This window comes from Elgaria multicarinata, chromosome 8, assembly GCF_023053635.1.
Source record: "Elgaria multicarinata webbii isolate HBS135686 ecotype San Diego chromosome 8, rElgMul1.1.pri, whole genome shotgun sequence".
Taxonomy (NCBI): Eukaryota; Metazoa; Chordata; class Lepidosauria; order Squamata; family Anguidae; genus Elgaria; species Elgaria multicarinata.
In genome coordinates, this window is record NC_086178.1 from 55,453,197 (window position 1) to 55,473,989 (window position 20,793).

Below are 20,793 nucleotides of genomic sequence, written 5' to 3' on the forward strand. Positions count from 1 at the left end.
AATAATGCTATGGAGGACTTTGAAGGTAAGGACCTGGAGTCTGGTGAATCCAGAAGTGGACAGGAAGCAATGTAGGGGTTTAAGGGAGGGAGTCTCATGGATTTAAGCAAAAAGAGTGCAATAAGAGGTGAATGCATTGACAATTATGGTTAGAGGTGAGAGGGCCAAGTTACAACAACAGAATGCCAGAGAGGAGACGGTTTCAGTAGTCAAGGTGGGAGATTTGTTGAAGCTGCAGAGATGAGGAGCTGTACAACATTTCACAATGTTGTACAGGGAAAAGCAACATGGCTTAGCAAAGGAAAAGCAGGAATCAAAGATAAAGCGAAGACTTAGTGCCCAATCAATAGGCTGACTGTTGATGGAAATGGATACGGAGGATATATGAGGAGAGGGGGGCTTGGGTTGAAAGATTCAGTCCGCTCTTGGACATAGCAAGGTTGAGACAGCAATAAAACATCGGAACATGAGCCAGCAGCTGTAGATATGGGATGGGATGGAGAGGGGAGATTCTGAGGTGGCTCTCAGTGGGGTACAAATTGTACTGAAATCCGTATCATTTTATTCTCTATTTATTATACTTACAGCACACCAGGGTGATGCACATAGTTCTATCTGTCAATTTATCCTCACAACAACTCTGCGAGGCAGGTTAGACAGAGAGACAGTAACTGTCTCAAGGTCACCCAGAAAGCTTCTTAGCTGAACAGGGATCTGAAACCACTTCTTCCTGGTCCTCATTTGAGCTTCTTAATAGTTACTACACTCACTCTTGATGATGTCACCCAGAAAAAATGTAAAATAACATTATGGCCTGGTTTGCACATAATACTAACCCAGGGTTTAATTAAACCATGGTCTGTTGCCCTACCCAGGGTTTGTCTAGCAGACAGTTGAACAAACCATGGTTTGTTTTCTCCGTTCCTGGTTGTTTCCTTTCTCCTTTGACTGCCCCCTCCCTGTATTCCAATTGCGGCACCACAGTACTGGTATGTAAAGAGGCTGAAATTACTGGCAGTAAGAACTTTAAGCTAACAACATGATGGGTTTATAGCCTACTCCTTTGGCCCCACGCACCACTGGAATGTGCCCTCCCCATCTTCTCCAAAATCGAATTTGACCCTGGGACTTAATAAGTATTAGGATGGGTCAACCCTCACAAACACACACAAGAACGGGGCAGGGCATTTTTGAATGACGTAAAGGATGATTATTTGGAGAGAAGGAACGGGTGAGGAGCTCTGGGCAGGGCTCACAAGGGGATAGAATCCTGGGACTTCTATGGAGGGCTTAGAAAGGAAAAGGAATAGGAAAACCAACTGGTTAAATGAAACTGGCGACAGAAGGAAGGTTTCATCTGTAGTCACAAGAGTCGTTTGTTTTGCTCCGTTCCTCCTCTCCACGAGGGAATAAGTTGCGTGTTCCTGGTTGTCTGCCTGTCACGCAGCTGGCACCCAGGAAGAGAGGCTGCAATTCTAGGCACGGGTGGCCCCAGCCTCGTTCAGGTCCACTGCCTGCCTCCACCCCTGAAAGTCGACGGTGCCCCCTTCTGCTTCCTTCCAAGTCTCCATACCCAAAGAGCCCCGCCTCGTCTCCGCTCGAAGGTGAAACGACGCAGTCGGTTCGCGGGCGGGCCAGTCCGGTTGTGAGGCGGACATGAGAGCAGGCGGTGCTCTCCTGCCTCTCCAACCATCCGCCCAGGAGCCGGTCTCTGCGAAGGAAGGCGACCCGAGCACCTAAACAACGCCCACCAGCAGCAGGAGGAGGAGTTCCCGGGCCCTGCCTCGCCCGGGCGGAGCTGCGGCGGCTCACATGTCCTCCCCGCCTTGAGTCACGCGCGCGTTCGGCGCCGGGCTTGCGAAAGTCCACCTGCGCTGGATTTGGGGCAGGATCGCCCACCAGCCCGAGCGGGTCCTGCTGCCTAGTTGTAAGGCCGAGAGCCGTTGTTCGCAATCGCGCCCCGCCTTGTTAGAGGCGTGTCACGGGAAGGGGAAGGTAGGGTGCGCGGCGCGGCGGGCTCTTCCTTGGCCTGGAAGTGTCTCCCTCCTTCCGCGGCGCTATGGGGCGTGGGGATCGCGGCGGGGACCGGGCGTTTGCACCGAAGTGGGTTTCACCCTCCTGACTCCTGCTGCAGAGGAGCGCCCGGTCTTTATTTCTCGATCCCTTTCCCCGCTCCAACTTTGGCCAAAGTTTCCTTTTGTTGTAGTTAGATATTAAGAAGGGGTGTGTGTCTTGGATCAGCCCTGCCCGCCCTACTGCGTTTACTTCGGGTTTTCTTCTGATAGAATAGGGTTCGTCCACACGGGCGCTTTGCGCCTGGATTGCTTCGGAGTGGTGGTAGGTACTTACCCCGACTTTTTTTTTTTTTTAAGCTTGGAGCAAGGGTCCGCGCCTCTGCGGAGCCTTGTTAAGGAAAAAAAGGAAAGAAATAAAGGGCATGTGTGGAAATCCCAGTAGGGAGAGAACACCCCTCCCCTCCCCCCCTTAGCTGTAAATACGATCCTTCGCATTTACAGCTAACCAAAAAACACATACAAAACGTCAGCCCCATTTTCCCATTAAAAACCCCACTAACCAGAGAAGAGGGGGTGTGGGTGCTCCCAGGTGGTCTCCTGAGTGCTCTGTGTGTGTGTGTGCGCCTGGATACCCTCAACTACGCTCCTTCCCATGTAGACGCTGGGAAGGAGCTTCAATGCAGCTGTGCCCTGGCTTGCGCTGCCAGGCGCAGCATTCTCAAAGTCGTATAGACGAGGACCAGGCCTAGCCAGTATAGGTAATGGTCAGGGATGATGGGAGTTGTAGATCAAAACATCTGGAGGGCTGCAAATTGACCACCCCGTCATAGAACATCACCAGCCAATTTCTTATATAGCGTCACAAGCAGCCCTAATTTTACACACCATCTTATTATGCTTATGATGAATGATCACCTCTGCCTTTTCTCTTCCTTTAAAACAACGCAAAGTTATTTTTTCGCTTCTTTCCCTTCCTCTTCTACCCCCACCAAGAACTAAGAGAGAATGATGCCTGGGGGGTTGAAAGCAGTGGAATACACAGGGATTTTGCTAGGAACTCAACTTGTAGGACATTTAGCCCATGTAAGGAGCGGGGTGAGGAAAAAGAACTCAGAAAGAATGGCCTCAAAATGCAACATCATTAAAGTGCAAATCAGCCAGGGTGTGCATTTTAGTGGTGGTGTGCGGGAGGCAAACCCAAACATTAGGACTCTTCCAGTGTGTCTCCTGTAGCCTCCTGCTTTTATAAAGGAGCATGGAAGTCCCTCGTCTCCTGTCCATCCTTTCCTTCCCCTACTCTCCAAGTAAGTGGCTCGATGTGCTCGCAGAGGGTGCTTCCAGATGGAGAGCTCCTAGTGTGAACAGTCAAAAGGCATTGCGCTGCTCTTCCGTCTTTCGGATTACCTGTGGTAAGAAAAAAGAGGGAAGAAGAGGTGGGAAAGTGCAGGCGGGTTACAAGTTGAAGATGTCGTTGTCTGGACTTGCTATAAGTTCTGTGAATGGAGTGAGGCAATGGAGTAATAACCCCACCCCCACCCACCCTGAGCCAATGATGAAGCCACAACATAACTCAGAGCTCCACGCGGCTGCATGGTCTTCATTGGCTTTGTTGTACCCATGCTCTGTGATGGGCCGTCCTCGGCTTTTAGAAATGCTCTTCTGCACCGTGCACCTGAGCATGCCCGTTCTGACACATGCCTGCCAGTTTGAGGGCTTGGGTCCATGCAAATTTAGTTTCCTTCCATGAAGTAGATATAATACGATCCCAAATTTGCTGCCTTCATTCCTACACCCCATAATGGTGTCATTTTTGAGGTTTACTGCACAGCAAAACTGACTTTCAGAGTAGGGAGAAGCATCCTATTGGGCTCCAGAGACTGGTTAACCTCCTGGAAAAGGATGCATTTATGCATATATTTCCTTACAGATGAAGTGTGTACTGATTACCAGTGAGGGTGCAGAAGTCCTGTTTTACTGGGCTGACCTGGAATTCATGGCGATCCTGCACCAGCGCTTTGGGGCCCATGATCAAGGAGGCGATGAGGTGAGATTTCGACAAAGGTCAGGATGAACCAGAGCCAATAGGCACAGGGCCAGAAACGGGGCCAGAAACGGCCCTGGGGAAGGCTGTTAAGCAAAATCCAGAAACATTTGTTCCTGGGGCGATAAAGCAGGTGTACCTGGTGTGTGTGTGTGTTTGGGGAAGCTTCGGGGGCCGACTAAATGTGGCTGGGAGGGAATTAGATCAAGGCCAGTCCAGGGAGAGAGTGAGAATGAGAGAGTGTGTGCATGTATGTGTGTATATGCATGCATGTTGTGTGCACGCACATGCATGTATGAATGGGAAGATATGAATATGAAGCTAGGTGGGGCAGAGCGGCTGTGGCTTTTTGGCAGAAGGGATCTTGCCGGTCGTTCCTCTTTTCTCCCCACAGCCCCCTGCTTTGGAGGACAGCATCAACACATTGTTTGCTCCCATGATCATCTCTTGTGCGACTCTGCTAGAGAAGCTAGGGGACACGTACACTTGCTTCTCTGCCGAAAATGGCAAACATCTCTACGTGTTACATATGGTAATTCCTCACTTCCCCGCACTGCAAGGATGATGGAGGGCTCCTAATGAGAGAGAAGAAGGGGGAGTGCCGTCATTGTGCCACGTGCCGTAGGGCAGAGGATGCGCATAGAAGCCAGTGCATGTGTGTAGTGAACAGGACATTGCTTTTGGATGCCCTTGTCACAACGCTTCTGCTTGGCCTTGAGTTCCTTGGGAAAGCCTCAGCCTACCTTTATTGTTTATTCCTTTTCTCTGCTAAAAAAAAAAAAAGCCTGGAACTGCTTACAATCAATAAACAAGACAATCCCGGCCTGTAGACTTACCATTGAAAAATGGCACAAAACACAACAAAAAAACAGATGGGGAGGGAAGAGGAAAAATTATATGGAGTGTTGTCTCAGGAAGTTGATGTGAAGAGAAGTAAGAAGAATTGTGAAGCACTTCTTCCTCTAAAAGTCCCATTGAGTGGGACTTATTTATTTCAATCTATGACAATATTTATTTCAATTTCAATGTATTTCTACCCTGCTTTTCTGCTGCAAAATACACCCCCAGCAGCCACTCTCAACTTAAAAACAACATAGTTATATCGCTTTGTCTCCCTCTTAGTTGTGATTGATAGAATCCTGTTGCTTTTTTATTAACAGTTTGGCGATTGCCTCTACATTGCAGTGAATGGCGACGGCTCTGAGAGCGAGGATGACTTGCGGCGTAAACTCTATGTGCTCAGGAGACTGGCGGAGGCTCACTTCGGCCTAGTCACGCTTGACAACCACCTCTTCCGCAGGGAGTGAGTGACCAGGCCGAAGCGGGATTTTATTTTGTTTCCTTACTGTCTTGGTTTGTACGTAATGGTGGCAAATCTTGGGTTAATTAACTCAAGATTTGCAGGGGTCGTGTGCCGCCACCATTCTGAATATGCAACTTCTGATTGGCCTGATCGGATGTGATATACGCAGCCAGACACTACGGGCTAATCGTGGGTTAAAAAACCCAAGTTAAAGTACAGTTAGTTCGTAGGTTAATGGTGGGTTGCTGGATTCGCACATCACAGAGCAACCTCTTAGAGGGTGCATATTCAAAATGGCAGCAGCAACACTGCAGCAAGTTTAATCCATGATTTGCTGCCATTACATGTGAACAGGCTGATTGTGTTGCGCTTGTATTTTGTTTATGACAGTGAGAACTGCTTTCCATGTGTTCTCCTTGGACTCCTCAAACACTAATGCGCCCTTTGCACCAAGCCAGATGGGAGCAGCTTCTCCCTGGTGATATTCCACCCAATTGGTGTGTGCCAATGTGTCAATGAACCACATGAATGGAGCTGATGGTGTGGAGGAGCTTTCTCACCTCCGTGGTACATAACCACCCCCACCACACACCATGGACATCCCGTAAGCACAGCTGTGTGGGATATCACTGTGGAGTAATGACTCTCATATGGGTTAGTACGCACATGCAAAGGATCTAAGACAGCACAGTTTGCCTTCCCTATAATGTATGGGGAAGCAAGAGGGAAATGGGTGCCTTTTGGAGGCTTGTGGGTGGATGCAGTTGCGGTTAATACCTGTGTCCTGCTGCTTTGGTGCCTTAAGGAGAGCTAAGCCCAATGAGAATTGATCCTCATGGCCTTCCCATGGTAGACAGAGACCTGAGCCAAGGGCAAAGTGAGTCTGTATGAGCGGGAGGGGAGCATGTCTGCATGTATCTTGGGAATCAGCCCCTTGTTGGGCTCTGGACTGGGCCATGCTGATTTGCAGGCTCTTGTTTCATAGGCTGCGCCCAGTGGATTCTGAGCAGCGTGCTCACACCTGGGGACTGTTTCAGAGCCTGCTGCAGACCTATAGCCAGCTGCGCCAGGATGACCAAAGCTTTGCTGTCGAGGTAATAATTGAGTGTGGCGGCCTGAGGGCTTGATGGAAGGGAGGTGGGATCATTCCATTGGATGGTCAAGGATGGCAGTAGCAAGCCAGGGAGGTGCACATGGCCTTCAAGAAGCAAGAATAGAGGGTTGTGTTGTTGCATTTGACACCGTTTTGCCTTGTCAGCCTGAAAGGGAGGAAGCAGGTCCTGAATTTGCGTGGCGGGATGGAGCTGTGGGCACCTCAAGAGGAGCTGCCTGGGCTTTGCCTGCTGGCCACAAGTCCCAGTGCGGCCTTTTGGTGTAGGTTCTCTTCCTCTGCCTCCATCTTCTCCAGGCTGTGGAGCGCCTGATCCACCCGCAGCTGTGTGAACAGTGCATTGAGTTCTTGGAACGCCACGTTGTGCAGCACATCAATGGCAGCGCAGAGCGTGCTGGGCATGAAGTCGTGCACGCCTTTCTGCTTGTGCACACCAAGCTGCTGGCCTTCTACTCCAGGTAAAACCCCAGCGCCACTCAGCCATCTCCTTGTCCTTCCCTAAGGGTCAAAGTCAACAGCCCTTTAATGATGCGTAGCCGTTTAATCCCCTGCTCTCCTACAATTGCGCATGGCCCCCAATGTGGTGCTTCTGAAGAGGACGGTTTAAGCTTCCTTCCCTCCATCCCCATTTTTGTCCTGAAACAGGAGTCAATAGAGACTCCCCACCCCACCCCACCGCGGGGTCACTGGAATTTCAGGATGAAAATGGGGCTGAGGAAGCTTAAACCCTCCTCAACCAGAGCATTACAGTCCTGATGCAAATCAGGGCCATGCACACTTGCAGGAGAACAAGGGAGATAGTCACAGATAGCTCAGCTACACATGTTTAAAGGAACATTTAGTTTGGCTCTGAGGCCCTTTCTATACCTCCCAGCCTTCCGGGAGAGAAGGGGGAGGATCTTGCAATATCCTGATCGCGAGATCCTCCCCCAAGGTGCACATAATGGCATGTGACGTGCTGGAAGGAATGTTATGGCTGCCATTTTTTTCCCCATGAGCGGGGCCGGTCGTGCAAGAGTGAGGCCCCCACTCCAGCGAGAAAGTAAGTGTGTGTGTGTGGGGGGGGGAAACGACCGTGTGCCCCTTAACCCCCCAACCATTGCAGGGATGGCATAATTGCTCACCCTCCCATCCCTGATGGGCACAGAGCCACGCTCAGCAGACGGGACAGGCACCCACACCTCCCTCAGTCTCAGGATGGTCCTGAGACCACGGGAAGAATCGGGTTTTCCCAGAGTTTCTTTATCTCTGGGAAAACCTGTCCGCATCGCCCCCTGCCCTCGGGACTCGGCCGTGACCAGCCTGGACGCAGCCTAAGACAGGCTTTGCTCTCCCCCTTGAAACGCCCTCTGCATCATACAGTGCCTCCCTTGACAAACTTCACCTCTGCTTCGGTGCCACGCTGACCACCCTTTGCCTTTGGTCCACGTCCCACTGTCCCTGGGATACCCCCACCGCCCAGTATGGGGCTCCGTTAACACATAGCATTCTATTTCCCTTCCGCAATCTCTCCTAGCCGAAATGCCAGCTCTCTGCGGCCTGCTGACTTGCTCACCCTCCTGCTGATGGTGCAGGACCTGTATCCCAGCACTGCCTCTGAAGAGCAGCCTGTCGCACAGGTACCTGCCCAGAAACAAGACCATCTAAGGAGCTCTGTACTTGTGGAGATCTCTCTCCCAGGGAATGTCTCTTACCCCTGCCTTGGCTGGGCTGTGTAGAGTGGGGCACAAGTGATCTCCCCAGAACCTGGTACAGGGACCCTGGATTGAGAGCTGCTAGGCACTGAGAGCGCTTTGTGGGTGCCTGAATGGCTAAGCCTCTTTCCTGAGAGTCAGTTTGGTATAGTGGTTTTAGAGCATTGGTCTGGGACTCGGGAGACTGGGTTCAAATCCCCACTCAATCATGAAGTTCATTGAATGAGCTTGGGCCAGTCACACATCCACTCAGCTTCACCTATCTCAAAGATGGGTGGTGGAGGGGGGAGATCCATGTATGCCCCCCCAAGTTCCTTGGAGGAAGGCTGGGCTAAAAACATTGCAATACGTTTCTGTTTACAAGGCCTGCTCCAGGTTTGAGGGAGCAAAGTACCTGCTGGTGGGCCCCTCCTATATTGGTGCCCCCCCCCTATTGGGTAGTAACAGTAGCACTCCTGACGCTATCAATTTAATTTTCCAAGATGCCCCTGAATGATGCTACACCCAAGGCATTGTGGGAAATTAAAATGGTGGGCCAGTGCAGGAAAACAATAGTTTAGGGGGGAAATCAAGGCAGACATCCAGTGGTGGGCCTTGGCTACTGCCCAGGGATGCTTGGTGTTGACGCTGGGCCTGTCTATTCAGCCTACAGAGGGTGAGCCAAGGCTTCGGAGGCCCCAAAGCAGCGAGAGTATCCCAGTGAACAACCCTTGTCCCCATGGATCTTCTCAGGAGCAGGTGAGTGTAGGCCAGGCCAGGCTTTGGTATTGTCATCCAAAGGCCTAGCTGGGTCTGTGGTGCCTGGATTTTGGTTGCAGGGTTGGCTTTAATGGGCTGAAAGGAGGGAAGACTAGGATGCTGCAGTAGGGCATACGACAAGCAATATGGGATCCATCGTTTACCAGGATTGGTTCATCCCACCGTTGCTGCCCTGGATGCGGTGTCAGGCCTACTCTGGCAGATGGGAGCTGGGCTCTTGCTGAAAGTTCCCTTCCACACTCTCTTACATCCTCCTTCAGGTAGCAGATGATCTCTCTATGCCTGAGGAGTTCTACACCCCCAAGGCTTCCCCTAGCCAGGAGAGCACAGGTAAGTTTGGGGTTCAGGATGGAGGGGGCTGAGAAGAGGATGTGGCTATGGGAGAGGCGTGCTGTTGGGGGCCGGGTGAGGGTCCATTGCCATGGGCGTAGAGTGGACGGAAGGGCAGCCTTCCCCAACCTGCATCTTCCAGATGTGTTGGACTGCGACTCCCATAATTCCCAGTCGGCATGGCCAATATCTGGGAATTATGGGAGTTGCAGTCCTACACATTTGGAGGGTGCCAGGCTGGGGAAGGCTGATCCTAGGGAGTGGTAGCTGCATGGAAATTACCTCCTTTTGGGAAAGGAGCAGAGCTCAGCTGCTTTGCTGGCATTAAAAAGGGTGTGCCAGTGCAGCCAAGAGGGAAGGAGGAGGGCTGGACAGTAGCTCAGTGGTAGAGCAACTGCTTTGCATGCAGAAGGTCTCAGGTTCAATCCCCGGCATCTCCAGGTAGGGCAGGAAAAACTCCTGCTGGAACCCTGGAGAGCCTCTGCTGGTCAAGTGTCAACAATATTGGGCTAGACAGACCAGTGGTCTGGCTCAGTACAAGGCAGCTTTCTATGTTCCTAAAAAGAGGTCCCTAAGGCATCTGTCAGGAAAATGGTGTTCAGTCCTGGTGTTGCTCCAGCTGGGAAATGGCTGGATCATGATGATGGTCCAATTCTCTTGTGTTAGTTGCTGTCACTATCACTTGTTCCTTCCTATTCCTGGTGCTGGTTGTATTTGGTCTCTCTTCTCTCTGTTGCCTGAAGGAAGCACTGCCTGGGCAGAGGGCTTGGACTCACAGGGCGAGGGGGAGGCAAGTTCTGCTGACATCCAGGTAAGTGCCTCTGGGCTTCAGTTGAAAGCTCCCGTTCTTTCTTCTGGGTCCCCCGCTCTCTCCGTTTCAGCTCCACATTCTCTTTCAGGTCTGCATGCTTTTTGCCACTGTGGCTGGTCAACCGGACCTGTCTTATGGCTGGATCATGTTGACTGTAATCAGTTTTCCTCCCCACTTTCCGAAGCTTTTTGTGACCCCTGCAATAGGCTGTTTTTTTAAAAAATGGGGAAATGAATAAAAGATACTTCCTTAAATTGTGCAAAACACCACATGAGATGGGACTGTGGTGATTAAAGATGGAATGAGGCAGGGAGCCGTTCCACACAGGGTCAGACTAAGGCTGATGTAAGCCCCACGGCTGCAATATTTGGGGTCCCCCTGTAGCATGATCAACTTCCTCAGTTTGCGTGATAAGAGATGCATAGTGATGTAGTCCCTTGGATTTTATTTTTCTCTTGCTTTCCAATAACCTGCATTCTCTGGCTATCAGTTGCACTTTTTTCCAGAGTTCTTAACATACCACAAATGCATCATCTAACAGTCTTTGTAGCTTCATTAAAATGGCACATAAAGCCCACTGGGGCACACTGTAGTAAAGTTAACACTCCCTATATTGTGTCTCTGTGTGTGGATGACCTTGAAGCCTACATGAAGGATGGGATCCTCCAGCAGTGTGGGGGACTCTCCCCTTGCTGCTAAAGCAAGCCAGGAGAATTTGCCTTGGAGGACGCATGCTCTGTGATGCGTGCCCTCTGAGCATAGCCCCTCTTGGGCACCAAGGGATCCTTTAATCTGCCCCTTCACAGCTTAAAGCAAAAGGTGGGCAACCTTCAGCCCGCAGCCTGATTTCAAAAACCCTTTGCAAGTGATCATTTCAGACCTCTGGCAAGAGCAATCTGTCTCTGCCCTGGCAGGAAGAGAGAGAGAGAAGGAAATGTCAGAAAGAGAGAGAAAGGGTGCTGAGAGAGAGTGAAAGATAGAGAAGGGGGTGTCAGAGAGAGAGAGAGAGATGGGATGGCTTTGGCCCCTGACATTACCCCTGACAGAATGCAGCCCTTGACAGAACCCTGGTTTAAAGGATAGTGTGGAGTGTTTGGCCCTGGAGAATTTGTTTCTTTTGAGCCCAGTCCCCAGCTCCATCAGCTGTGAATCTTTTTCACATATCCCCTTCTTGTTCCTTAAAATGGTCAGGAGGTGGAGCTATTGCTTCATTTTGCCACCAGGAATGCTCCAGTTTAGAGAAGAAGCTGCTTGCTTGGGGGGGATCCTGAAATGGCAGGGTAAGAGGAGACCTGGGAATATTCAACCAGATCCTGATTCTGTGACACCTGCATGCTCTGTCCCCAGATGGCTGAGGATTCACTGCAGTTTCTGGTGCCTCCCACATCAGAGGCTGCCAATCCACGGAGAGTTTTCTTGGACGCCAGCCTGAAGGAAGGCTACTGTCCCATGATGCCGCACACCATGCATTGTCTCCCCCTCTGGCCAGGGATCTCGCTGGTGCTCCTCACTAAGGTGAGCTGGGCTCCATTGGGCCTGATTTGACATCCACCCAGCCTGGATCTCGCTGAATATCTTCTCTGCCCTGTAGGGCCCCAGTTCCCATGTGGCGCTTTCCCTCTACCAGCTGCTGGATGGACTCGTGGTGCTGGAGAAGAAAGTGAGAGAGGGGCAGGAGACCAGGCAACCCCTGCGCTCCCAGCCGCTCCTGTTGGAGCTCCGGCATCGAATGGACAAGTTCGTCAAGAAGCTGGGTGGGCAAGAGCCCCAGGTGAGAAGTGACTTTCTCTACATCAGGTGTGCTGAACCTCAGGTCCACAGGCCCTATCCAGCCTTCCTGGGGTCCCCTTCTGGCCCTTTAGGGTTCCCCAGATAACCACGCCCCCTTCCCTTTCCCCTGACAGCCTATCAATTGGTGTTTTCCTGGCTTGTGCAGTTTTCTTCCCATTCTGAACAGTTGTAATATCTCTCCTAAGACTGAGTTACTGGCAGCAAGACGTCTAAGCTACGATATGCTGGTATTTCAGCCCCGCCCCCTTTGCCCCTGCCCTTTTTGCCTTCAGCCACACCCACCACTGGAATGCATCCCCCTGAGAGCTCCAAAATTGAATTTGCCCCTTGAGATGAAAGAGGTTCAACACCCCTGTCTTACACAGAAGCTGGGTGGTCAGCTGGTGGCTGTGCACCCTTCCCAATACACACTGATACGTCGATGAGAGGGGTTGGCAGCAGAGAGCAGCTGCCCCTCTAGGCCTGTTGGGTGGGGCAGGGCTGGACAGGCATGCGCTATGGACGGATTCCTACTTACAGGAGTAGGATGGACAAGCGGCCCACTAGATAAGAGCAGGGCCTGTGAAGGGGTGAAACGATGCTGTGCTTCAGAGCCCTATCTGTCCCTCTCTCACACAGTTACAGAATGCCTGGCTGGAATTCAAGAACAAAGTTTTCTCTCGAAGTGAAGCTGGGAGTTCTGGGGAGTGAGTATTGGCAGGCATTGCCACACGTGTGCGCTCACATGTTCAACCCAAATATGGGATCTTTTAAGCTTTGAGTCAATGAGCACCGCCGAAAGCTGGCATCTTATTTGGCAGAATCATGGAGATGGAAACAAGGATTTTCAAAAGAATAGCAAGACTTATGTGTTAGAATATGGAAGGTTCAAAGGTTTATTTAAAGCAGCCTTCCTCAACCTGGGGCGCTCCAGATGTGTTGGACTACAACTCCCAGAATTCTGGGAGATGCAGTCCAACACATCTGGAGCGCCCCAGGTTGAGGAAGGCTGATTTAAAGCATTTAAATGAGAACCGGTATTTACAGCGTTTCAAATACCATGGATGTTAATAAGCCTAGCAAGGATATGTACAAAACGGCTTGTGGGTGTGGGTGGGTGTTTTCTATGTATCCTAACGTGGGAGAGAGGTAGGTGTGGAGAAGATAGACGGGAAAGGTATCCAATTAGAGATTTTCCAAGTGGTGATTTTGTCAGTGAGTGACTTCCTGAGGCAATGTGGGTAGGGAAATTAGGAGCAGGCTTCCGGATACAAATAGGCTGAGGATTGCCACAAGGAGGGGAAAGATTTGGGGGCAGAAGGAGAGAGAATGAATTCCAGTGAGAAAAGAAGTACCAACACTTGGGCAAGAGGTTCAGGGTGCAATTTAAATGCTGGGCGTATAAGGTGACTCTATGGAAAGGAGGACAGGGCTCCTGTATCTTTAACAGTTGAATAGAAAAGGGAATTTAAGCAGGTGTCATTTGTATGCATGGAGCACCTGGTGAAATTCCCTCTTCATCACAACAGTTAAAGCTGCAGGAGCTATACTAGAGTGACCAGAGACAAAATAGGGAAGGGATACTGCAGCTTTGGTGAAGGACTTCATTCTCGAATATTGGTATTGAAGCGAAGGGATGCTCAGCCACTCCTCTTATTCTTGAGCAGCAAAAGGAGGGGTGGTGACAGTCTCTTTCCATCTCTGTGTTCAATAATGTAGGCCAGCCTCCCACTAAGGCAGCAGCAGGTGTGGTGGGGGAGCGGGAACTACCTGATGACCTGGGGAGGACCCCTGGTGAGCCCAGATGAATGAGATTTGGCCCCTGGGCTTGAGGTTCGAAACTCCTGCTTTAGAAACGTGTCGCTCTCTCTCTTGGCTCAGGCTTCTGCAGGCCTTTTGCAGCATCCGGCGGCAGCTCTGCTCCGTGTATCGGCTTCTCTTTCTTGGATCCTCAAGGACCCAGGGCCTGCCTCAGAGCATGCTGGACCGGGCACAGCAGCTCACGCAGTGAGTGTGGTGGAGCACGATGGCGAAGCCCCAGGGAGAAGGGTGGTAGGTGGCAGCAGGAATCCCATCGTTTCAGGCTGGGGTTCTCACTTGCCCAGCTCCCTCCCAATCTCTGTTCCTTTAGTGCTGTCCAGCGGAAGGTCCTTGGTGTAGACTGCATAGCTTGCTATTGCTGCAGAGAGGCTTCCCTGCTCCCTCGCCGAATACCCATCTCTTCCCATGCGACACACTTATGCTTGCGCCTCTCTGGCTAGTCCCCGTTCTCTTCCCCAATAGTAGCCTTCTGAGGCTCATGGCAAGGGTGGGCAGGGGAATTGGAAGGCGTGCTACCCGTGCTGCCTTTTGTCCAGGGTGGAGTTGGAAACGGAATGCAGTTGCTGCAGGAGCAGGAAGACTAAAGCCGTTGGTCCTTGAATTCACTCCTTTCCCTGCCTTTCTCTTGGCAGGGACAAGCTCCAAGACTGGAGGGACTTCCTGCTGGTGAAGAGCAAGCGTAACGTCACCATGGTGTCATATCCTTTCCTGCCTACCGTTTCTGCCCTGCAGTCTCCCTCCCAGTTCCCTGTATTGTTTGGGGATGCTGAAAGTCTTCCAGTGGACGTAGAGAGACTTTGGAGAAGTGACTGTGAAGCACTGGGGGGCGGGGTGTGTGTGTGTGTGAAGCGACACTGTCTTGGTGCAGCTACTGAAGAGGCCTTAGGAGGAAAGGCCTCCTTCCTCCTCTTCTTCCATGAAGCAGCCCTTGAGTCAAGAAGCTCGGTCCGTTCCTCCCTCTTCCCGAACAAGGCCAATTGCTGCCTTTGTCTCTACTTAAACCAATGCTGGGGAACCTGGGGCCCTTCAGATGTTGGACTCCAATTCCCATCAGCCCCAACTAGGATAGCCAGTGGTAAAGGACAATGGGCACTGTCGCTCAACAGTATCTGGATGGCCCCAGGTTCTCCACTGGCAGATGGCACCAGGCTGGAGCAGGTGAGTGTTGAGTTTAGCTCTTGTTTCCTGAGTTCCAGGAATGTTGGGAATGGGGCCATAGAAGCTGCCATGCTGGGGAAGAGCCTCCCATTGTAACAGGAGGAGAGCAGGAAAGTACCCTTGGGCAGTATCCGGTGTTAGTCTTAGTCCCATTGAAATGAATGGGACTTTAGTTGTGTCTAATGCAAGTCCCATTCATTTCAATGGGTCTACTCTAAGAAGGATGAACACTGGATACTACCCCTTGTCCCCTGGCAGATGTTAAAATCTCAAGGGAGCTCAGGGAAGTGCCCACTGCTGGCTTGGGTTGGTTCTGGGGAAAATGGGTGTGTGCCTCTTGGTTCCAAACATCCAAAAAGTTTATTTGGAGGATAAGGGTAGGGCTGCCTTTAGGGGGCAGGTATCAAAATGAGAGGGGGGAAGCATCCTGATCTCCAACTAGGCCCTTAACTTGCATCTATCCACATATCTGGAGGATTTCCCCGGTCTTGTGCACTTCATCTACGTGGACCGTACCGTAGGACAGATGGTGGCTCCATCACTTGGCATGGCTGAGGGCTCTATGTCAGAGCTGGGCAAGGGGCCTCTGCCTGCCTTCATCAAGGAGAAGGTAAGTGTTCCTCCTCAACCCAAGTGGGGCCTGTGCTCCTTCCAATTTTTGCAGCTGAATTAATTTTGATGGTGGGAGAGAGTTTTACAGGTAGGCAGTGTACAGGCACTTGTGCATGTGACGGGGCGTGGAGGGGAGAATGATGAATCTGAATGTAGCAACGTGGGGCTCGGAAAGGGAGAATTTGGGGCTGGCTCAAATGCCTGCTTCACCTCGCTTTCCCTGCCTCTTGCTCTCCAGGTGTGGTCTCTGATAGCGTTGGCTCGAAGCTACTTACAGAAGGGCTACACCACTCTGACAGTCCGGGATGGAGACTACTACTGCACATACTTCCTTTGGTTTGAGAATGAGCTGGTATGTAGAGGAGTTCGGAACAGAGAGGGAAGGAGCAGCTGTAGGGTGGGGTGACACTTGGCAATTCCCACCCCGTCCCCAAAATAAAGCCAGGGTGATGCAATCATGCTTTGAGTGCTGGCTCTGGATGCAAGCATCCTGGGTTCTAGTGAGCACTTGGCTACAATCACTGAGCAGGCCTTGGCCAGGCCACTCTCTCCCAGCTTAACCCATTTCACAGTGTTGTTATGAGGCCTTTCAGGAGGAAAAACAGTATACAAAGGTAGCACATAAAATAGCGATCACCGACATGATGAGGAAAGTGCAGGTGCACGTCATTTAGACTGTAAGCTGCCTAAGAATGCAGTCATCTGCAGCGGCTCCTAGGTGTGTTTCAGCCCCAGTTGTAAGAACGAAAGAAGAACCATGCTGGGCCAGACCAAGGGTCCATCTAGTCCAGTACTCTGTTCACACAGTGGCCAACCAGCTGTCAACCAGGAACTCTCAAGCAAGGCATGAGTGCAATAGCACCCTCCCACCCATGTTCCCCAGCAATTGGTGTATATAGGCTTACTTGTTGCTCCGTATTCCTGCTGTGTCCCTGCAGGGTTATAAGTTGGAGGTTACGGATGTGCCGGTGCTTTCTGATGATTCAGCCCCCATTGGGATGCTGACAGGTGACTACTACAGGTGAGCAAGGATTCCAGCTCCATAGAAACCAGTGAATTACGTGAAAGGGGTTTGGGGAGAGACTCCAACCAGGAGAGCTATGGGGCTGGATATATTGACACCAGTATAGCTCATGATTCTACAGGGTGTTGTCTCCAACCTCATGAGATACTTTACACTTGTGCTTGGCTGATATTCAGGGGCCTTGTCATTGCCTAAGCTTTGCAACACTAACTTTGGCTTGTCAAGGGAGGCTCACCATAATGTGGGGAGGAGCACCATGAGCCTTTTAACCTGCCTCAGATCGTCTGGACACGTCTCAGCGGGTTTTGCATCCTCATCTGTAGATTAGAGGGGAACTCTTTTGGCTTCCGCTGGCTGGAGTGAGAAACCCTAACCCTTTCCCCAGCCCTTCCTTCATCCCACACGTTCATACCTGTTTTTCTGACCACCATCTCCCCCACGCAGGAAGCTGCTCCGTTACTACAGTAAGAGTCATACGAACGAAGTGGTGAAGTGCTATGAACTGCTGACCATCCACTTGGGCATCATGCCAACGGAATTTGTGATCCAGCAGGCGCGTGACTTGGCTCGGCAACTCTGCGAGCCCACCCGTATCCCCCTCCTTTAGGGGCCCTTGCTGGCTGCCTCAGTGCAATGTGGGGGGTTCCTTCCCCTTTTGGGACTCTGCTGCAACTCGAGTCTCTGCTGCCTTTCCCTCTTTAGGGTCATGTCTCAGTTGGGTGTTGCCTTTGCCTGACCTACAGCAGAGTGGGCAGGTGTGCCTTTCTATTCTGCCATACAGAACCAAAGACCCCTGCGCCAAAGCTTGATTATGAAACTGACGGGGCCGCTTTCTTTCGAGGCAGAGCTGCTGACACAGCATTGCAACTCTGTGTGGGATTTGGATCGGGGAAGTCCCATCCTGTCCTTATGCACGCATCTGTATAGCCTTCTCCATCTATGGGGGAAAGGTTCTTAAGCCAGAACAATGCCCGACCAAGACAGATGGAATGCCATCAGTTGCCTCCCTGTGACATCCGAAACACACAATTAATTTGCTACTGAAGCAGCTAGGAGTCATCATGGGAAGGCATTCCTTGGAGATATCACACAGGGGAAGGGTTTGTGAGAACAGGCCCTTGGAACTGGTGCCTGGCTAGTCTTGGCAGCATCAAGCTTGCCCTGCAGTTGGACATTCCTTGGTTTTGTTGCCCTAATGAAATCTCATCTGCCCACGGCGGAGGAGAAGGGGTGTATGAAGGGAGAGAAACTACATTAAGTTGCCCTGCTGGGGTTACATCTGAGTAATTCTATAGCAGAGGGGTTGACAACTTCTAGGCCAAAACGTGTGAAGAACTATATGTTGGCCACCCCTGGTGTAGCAGAAAGGTGTGGTCAAATGTCAAAGATGAAAAGTTAGGGATGGGAGAACATTCAGGCATTTTCCTTTCCAGAATCAGTTTTGGGTTTCTGTGGCAGGATCTTAAGTCAGAGTGGCTTTGCACATGTACTTCTGAGACTGAAGTTTGGGTTTTGGTACTTGAGCTGCACGCACACACACACACACACACGCATGCAAAGTGCCTATTTCAAGTTACAAACACCAGCCTCAAGGTGGAGATGGTAAGCACACATAAGCATTGTTGGAAACACTATGCATACCAAAATATGTGGACATGGTGAGCACTACATTCTATGCCAATCCCAGTACAGGAGGCTGTAGAATAGAAATATCCCTTGAAATTGACTTGTAAGTTGATTTTTAAAAAATGGTAAACTGTATTTAAAAACAAATTAGAATAAGTTAAATGTTTTGTGAATGGACTGAATCGTAATCTTAAAAATGAACATTTCACTTAGTTCATGACTTCTTCTCCTTACTTTGGCAATGCATATCTTAGATACAATATAAACTCAATGGCAAAAGCAGGTATCTAACTTTTATAATCATGGGAAAATTTATTTTTTTAATAAAACATTGCAAATGAGAATAATTGAGGGGCATAAGTGTACTGTACAGAATCCATGTGATAAAGCTTTCTAAAAGCTTGTAGCCACAGCTTACTGGTTTTTATATAGTGATCAAGACCCATGGATGGCTTAGGGGGTAAATAGCAGAATATATCTTTGCAATTCAGAAACAAAAGATTTAAAGTAGAAAACAATGATATAGAAGTATTTGGGGTTTTCTTTCACATTGTGGACAAGATAAATCAGAAGCTTACTACAGATATATGTCTAGTCCCTGGTATTTGTAATAATTTCAGCATTGGAAAAGTGTGGTTTTAATACGAGAATAGATTTTACAAATAATGAAGCAATGATACAATTTAGTGAATGGCAAAGCAGGATGTCAGGATTTTTCCAGTATCTTCCTTTGGAGAAACTACGAGAATGGCAAACAGGGATCCTGCTGTTTTTGAAAATACGTTTTGTAGCTTAAAATGCATTTAAAATGTCTAAATACTAGGATGTTTTGTTAATTGCAGTGTAAAAACTATGCAATTATGTGGACTGGGTTGGCAGAAAAATCTTCAGACAATATCCGATGCTGATTTCTCAAAAGAGAAAAGTGCTAGTAGCGACAAATCGTAACGAAAATGCTCATAAGGTCATCTACAGATGAAACATTACTGACGAGAAACTTAGATGTATTTTATACTTGTTGATGGAGATAAAGGAGATGTGTCTTTCATATTTGGTGGATGTATGTTAAAGGGTGCTTCCAGACAGAGGGTTCTTAATACTACCAGTCAAAAGCCATTGTGTAGCTATTCCATCTTTCCTGACTTTAACTAATGTGGTAAGAAAAAAGATGGAAGAAGCAGTGGAAAAACATGGAACAGTTACAGACTCTGTTGAGATGACACACTAAGCCAGTGGTTAAGCATTTTGAGCTAAACATTATGGCTTAGAGTGTTGTGTGAACTATGACTTATTGGCCCTATTCAGAAGACACCTTAAAGCACAGCTTTAACCATGGTGAATAAGGCAAAATGCCTTATTCTGAACAGGGCCACCATGTCATGTAAACCATTCCTAACACTGGTAGCTACATAACCATGTTTTAAATATGTTCAGTAACCATTTACTGCAAAAGGGTTAGCCTAACCATGGCTTAGCATGTTGTCCGAACAGACCTGTTTCAATAGGTAGTTGCCTCCTGATAATGCCTAGAATTGAATTAGATAGGAACACAGCAGAAAGAAGACAGAGGAAGACAGAGTATGGAGTACTCTCTCTATAATGAGGCTAACATGTACAGTTTGATTCAGAGATGAAAGGGAAACAAGGAACAGAGAACCAGCCCGGTATAATAGGATGTTGGGATTCAGCCCAGGACACCTAGGTTCAAATCCCATTCAAGTCATGAAGCTCACTGGGTGACCTTGGTCTCTACCTCTCAGCTCAACCTATCTCCCAAGTTTGTTAGAATAAAATGAGGAAGCAGTAATCATATACACAGACCTGAGCTTCTTGGAGGAAGAAGAGGACAAAAAAGTAATGAATGAAAAAATGGAATAGGTTTGTTGGTAGACCCGGTCATAAGATTTCTTTGTAGATACCATGTTTTGGATTTATATAATATCAAATATATGAGATACTATATTGTGCTATTTATTATATTTTGAATTTATGTTGGATATGCATATTAACTTTAGTGTGTATGTTGTGTGTGTGGGGGGGTATACATACAGTATGCTCCTAAGCAGGTTTGTTCATCAAAAGTAATGCATTTGGTGGGATTTCCTTCTTGATAATTGTTTCAGATGACACAATCTTTCACCTGAAATCTCATAGGGTAGGGCTTGTCATCTCATGTGCTATATACAGTGCCTAGTCATTTTAGGCATGTCACAATGAAATATCATTAAATGTTCATCGTAAACAATATTATATATATAATATAAATGGTTTACAGGATTTTGTAAAACTTATACACAGAGGATGCACTAAGTATTATGAATATAAAATCAAAATTAAAGTCCTGAGGACTCTAGAGCCTAACAGTTTATATTGTGTATTTGAATCTTATTTCCTCATTGTTCAATACAAAGATTGAAACAACACAATTCATTTAACTTTTCCATATCAGCAACATTTGTGGCTAAAGCAACCCCTGCAGCTATGTTTGAATATATTACTCTGTAAAGGGTAATGCAATACTGCCTGGGGCGATGATGGGAATTGTAGTCCAACACATCCGGAGGGCACCAGTTGAGGAATGCTGTTCTTATCCATTTGTGTACTGCTGAACTCCCAAGTAAAGTTGCCACATTTTCCCTGAAGAAAGTTCTAAGTTCTTAATAGCTGCATGATAGGCAGATTTTCTAACAGGAGTAGCTTGGCCTAGTGTAGACATGG

The 20,793-nt window shown here is 49.2% G+C and overlaps 1 protein-coding gene across 1 annotated transcript; it reads left to right on the forward strand.

Annotated features, from left to right (window-relative positions):
* The first annotated feature begins 1,913 nt into the window (after positions 1-1,913).
* Positions 1,914-19,391, forward strand: HPS1 (HPS1 biogenesis of lysosomal organelles complex 3 subunit 1). Its single transcript, XM_063132479.1, has 20 exons — positions 1,914-1,995; positions 3,943-4,059; positions 4,451-4,588; positions 5,217-5,359; positions 6,345-6,453; positions 6,768-6,928; positions 7,987-8,089; positions 8,810-8,902; positions 9,184-9,253; positions 9,997-10,064; positions 11,412-11,579; positions 11,656-11,835; positions 12,474-12,541; positions 13,716-13,841; positions 14,288-14,353; positions 15,279-15,423; positions 15,664-15,777; positions 16,364-16,446; positions 16,894-17,163; positions 17,205-19,391. Exons 2-19 carry the CDS (start codon positions 3,943-3,945, stop codon positions 17,054-17,056), a joined length of 2,115 nt encoding a protein of 704 aa, XP_062988549.1. The 5' UTR covers positions 1,914-1,995; the 3' UTR covers positions 17,057-17,163; positions 17,205-19,391.
* Positions 19,392-20,793: the final 1,402 nt, after the last annotated feature.

Bases quoted from the DNA above. Each gene is read 5' to 3' on its own strand.
- HPS1 (XM_063132479.1), top strand. From the start codon at position 3,943: ATGAAGTGTGTACTGATTACCAGTGAGGGTGCAGAAGTCCTGTTTTAC. The intron at 5,360-6,344 runs GTGAGTGACCAG...CTTGTTTCATAG, and splicing joins AACCACCTCTTCCGCAGGGA to GCTGCGCCCAGTGGATTCTG. The intron at 6,454-6,767 runs GTAATAATTGAG...CATCTTCTCCAG, and splicing joins ACCAAAGCTTTGCTGTCGAG to GCTGTGGAGCGCCTGATCCA.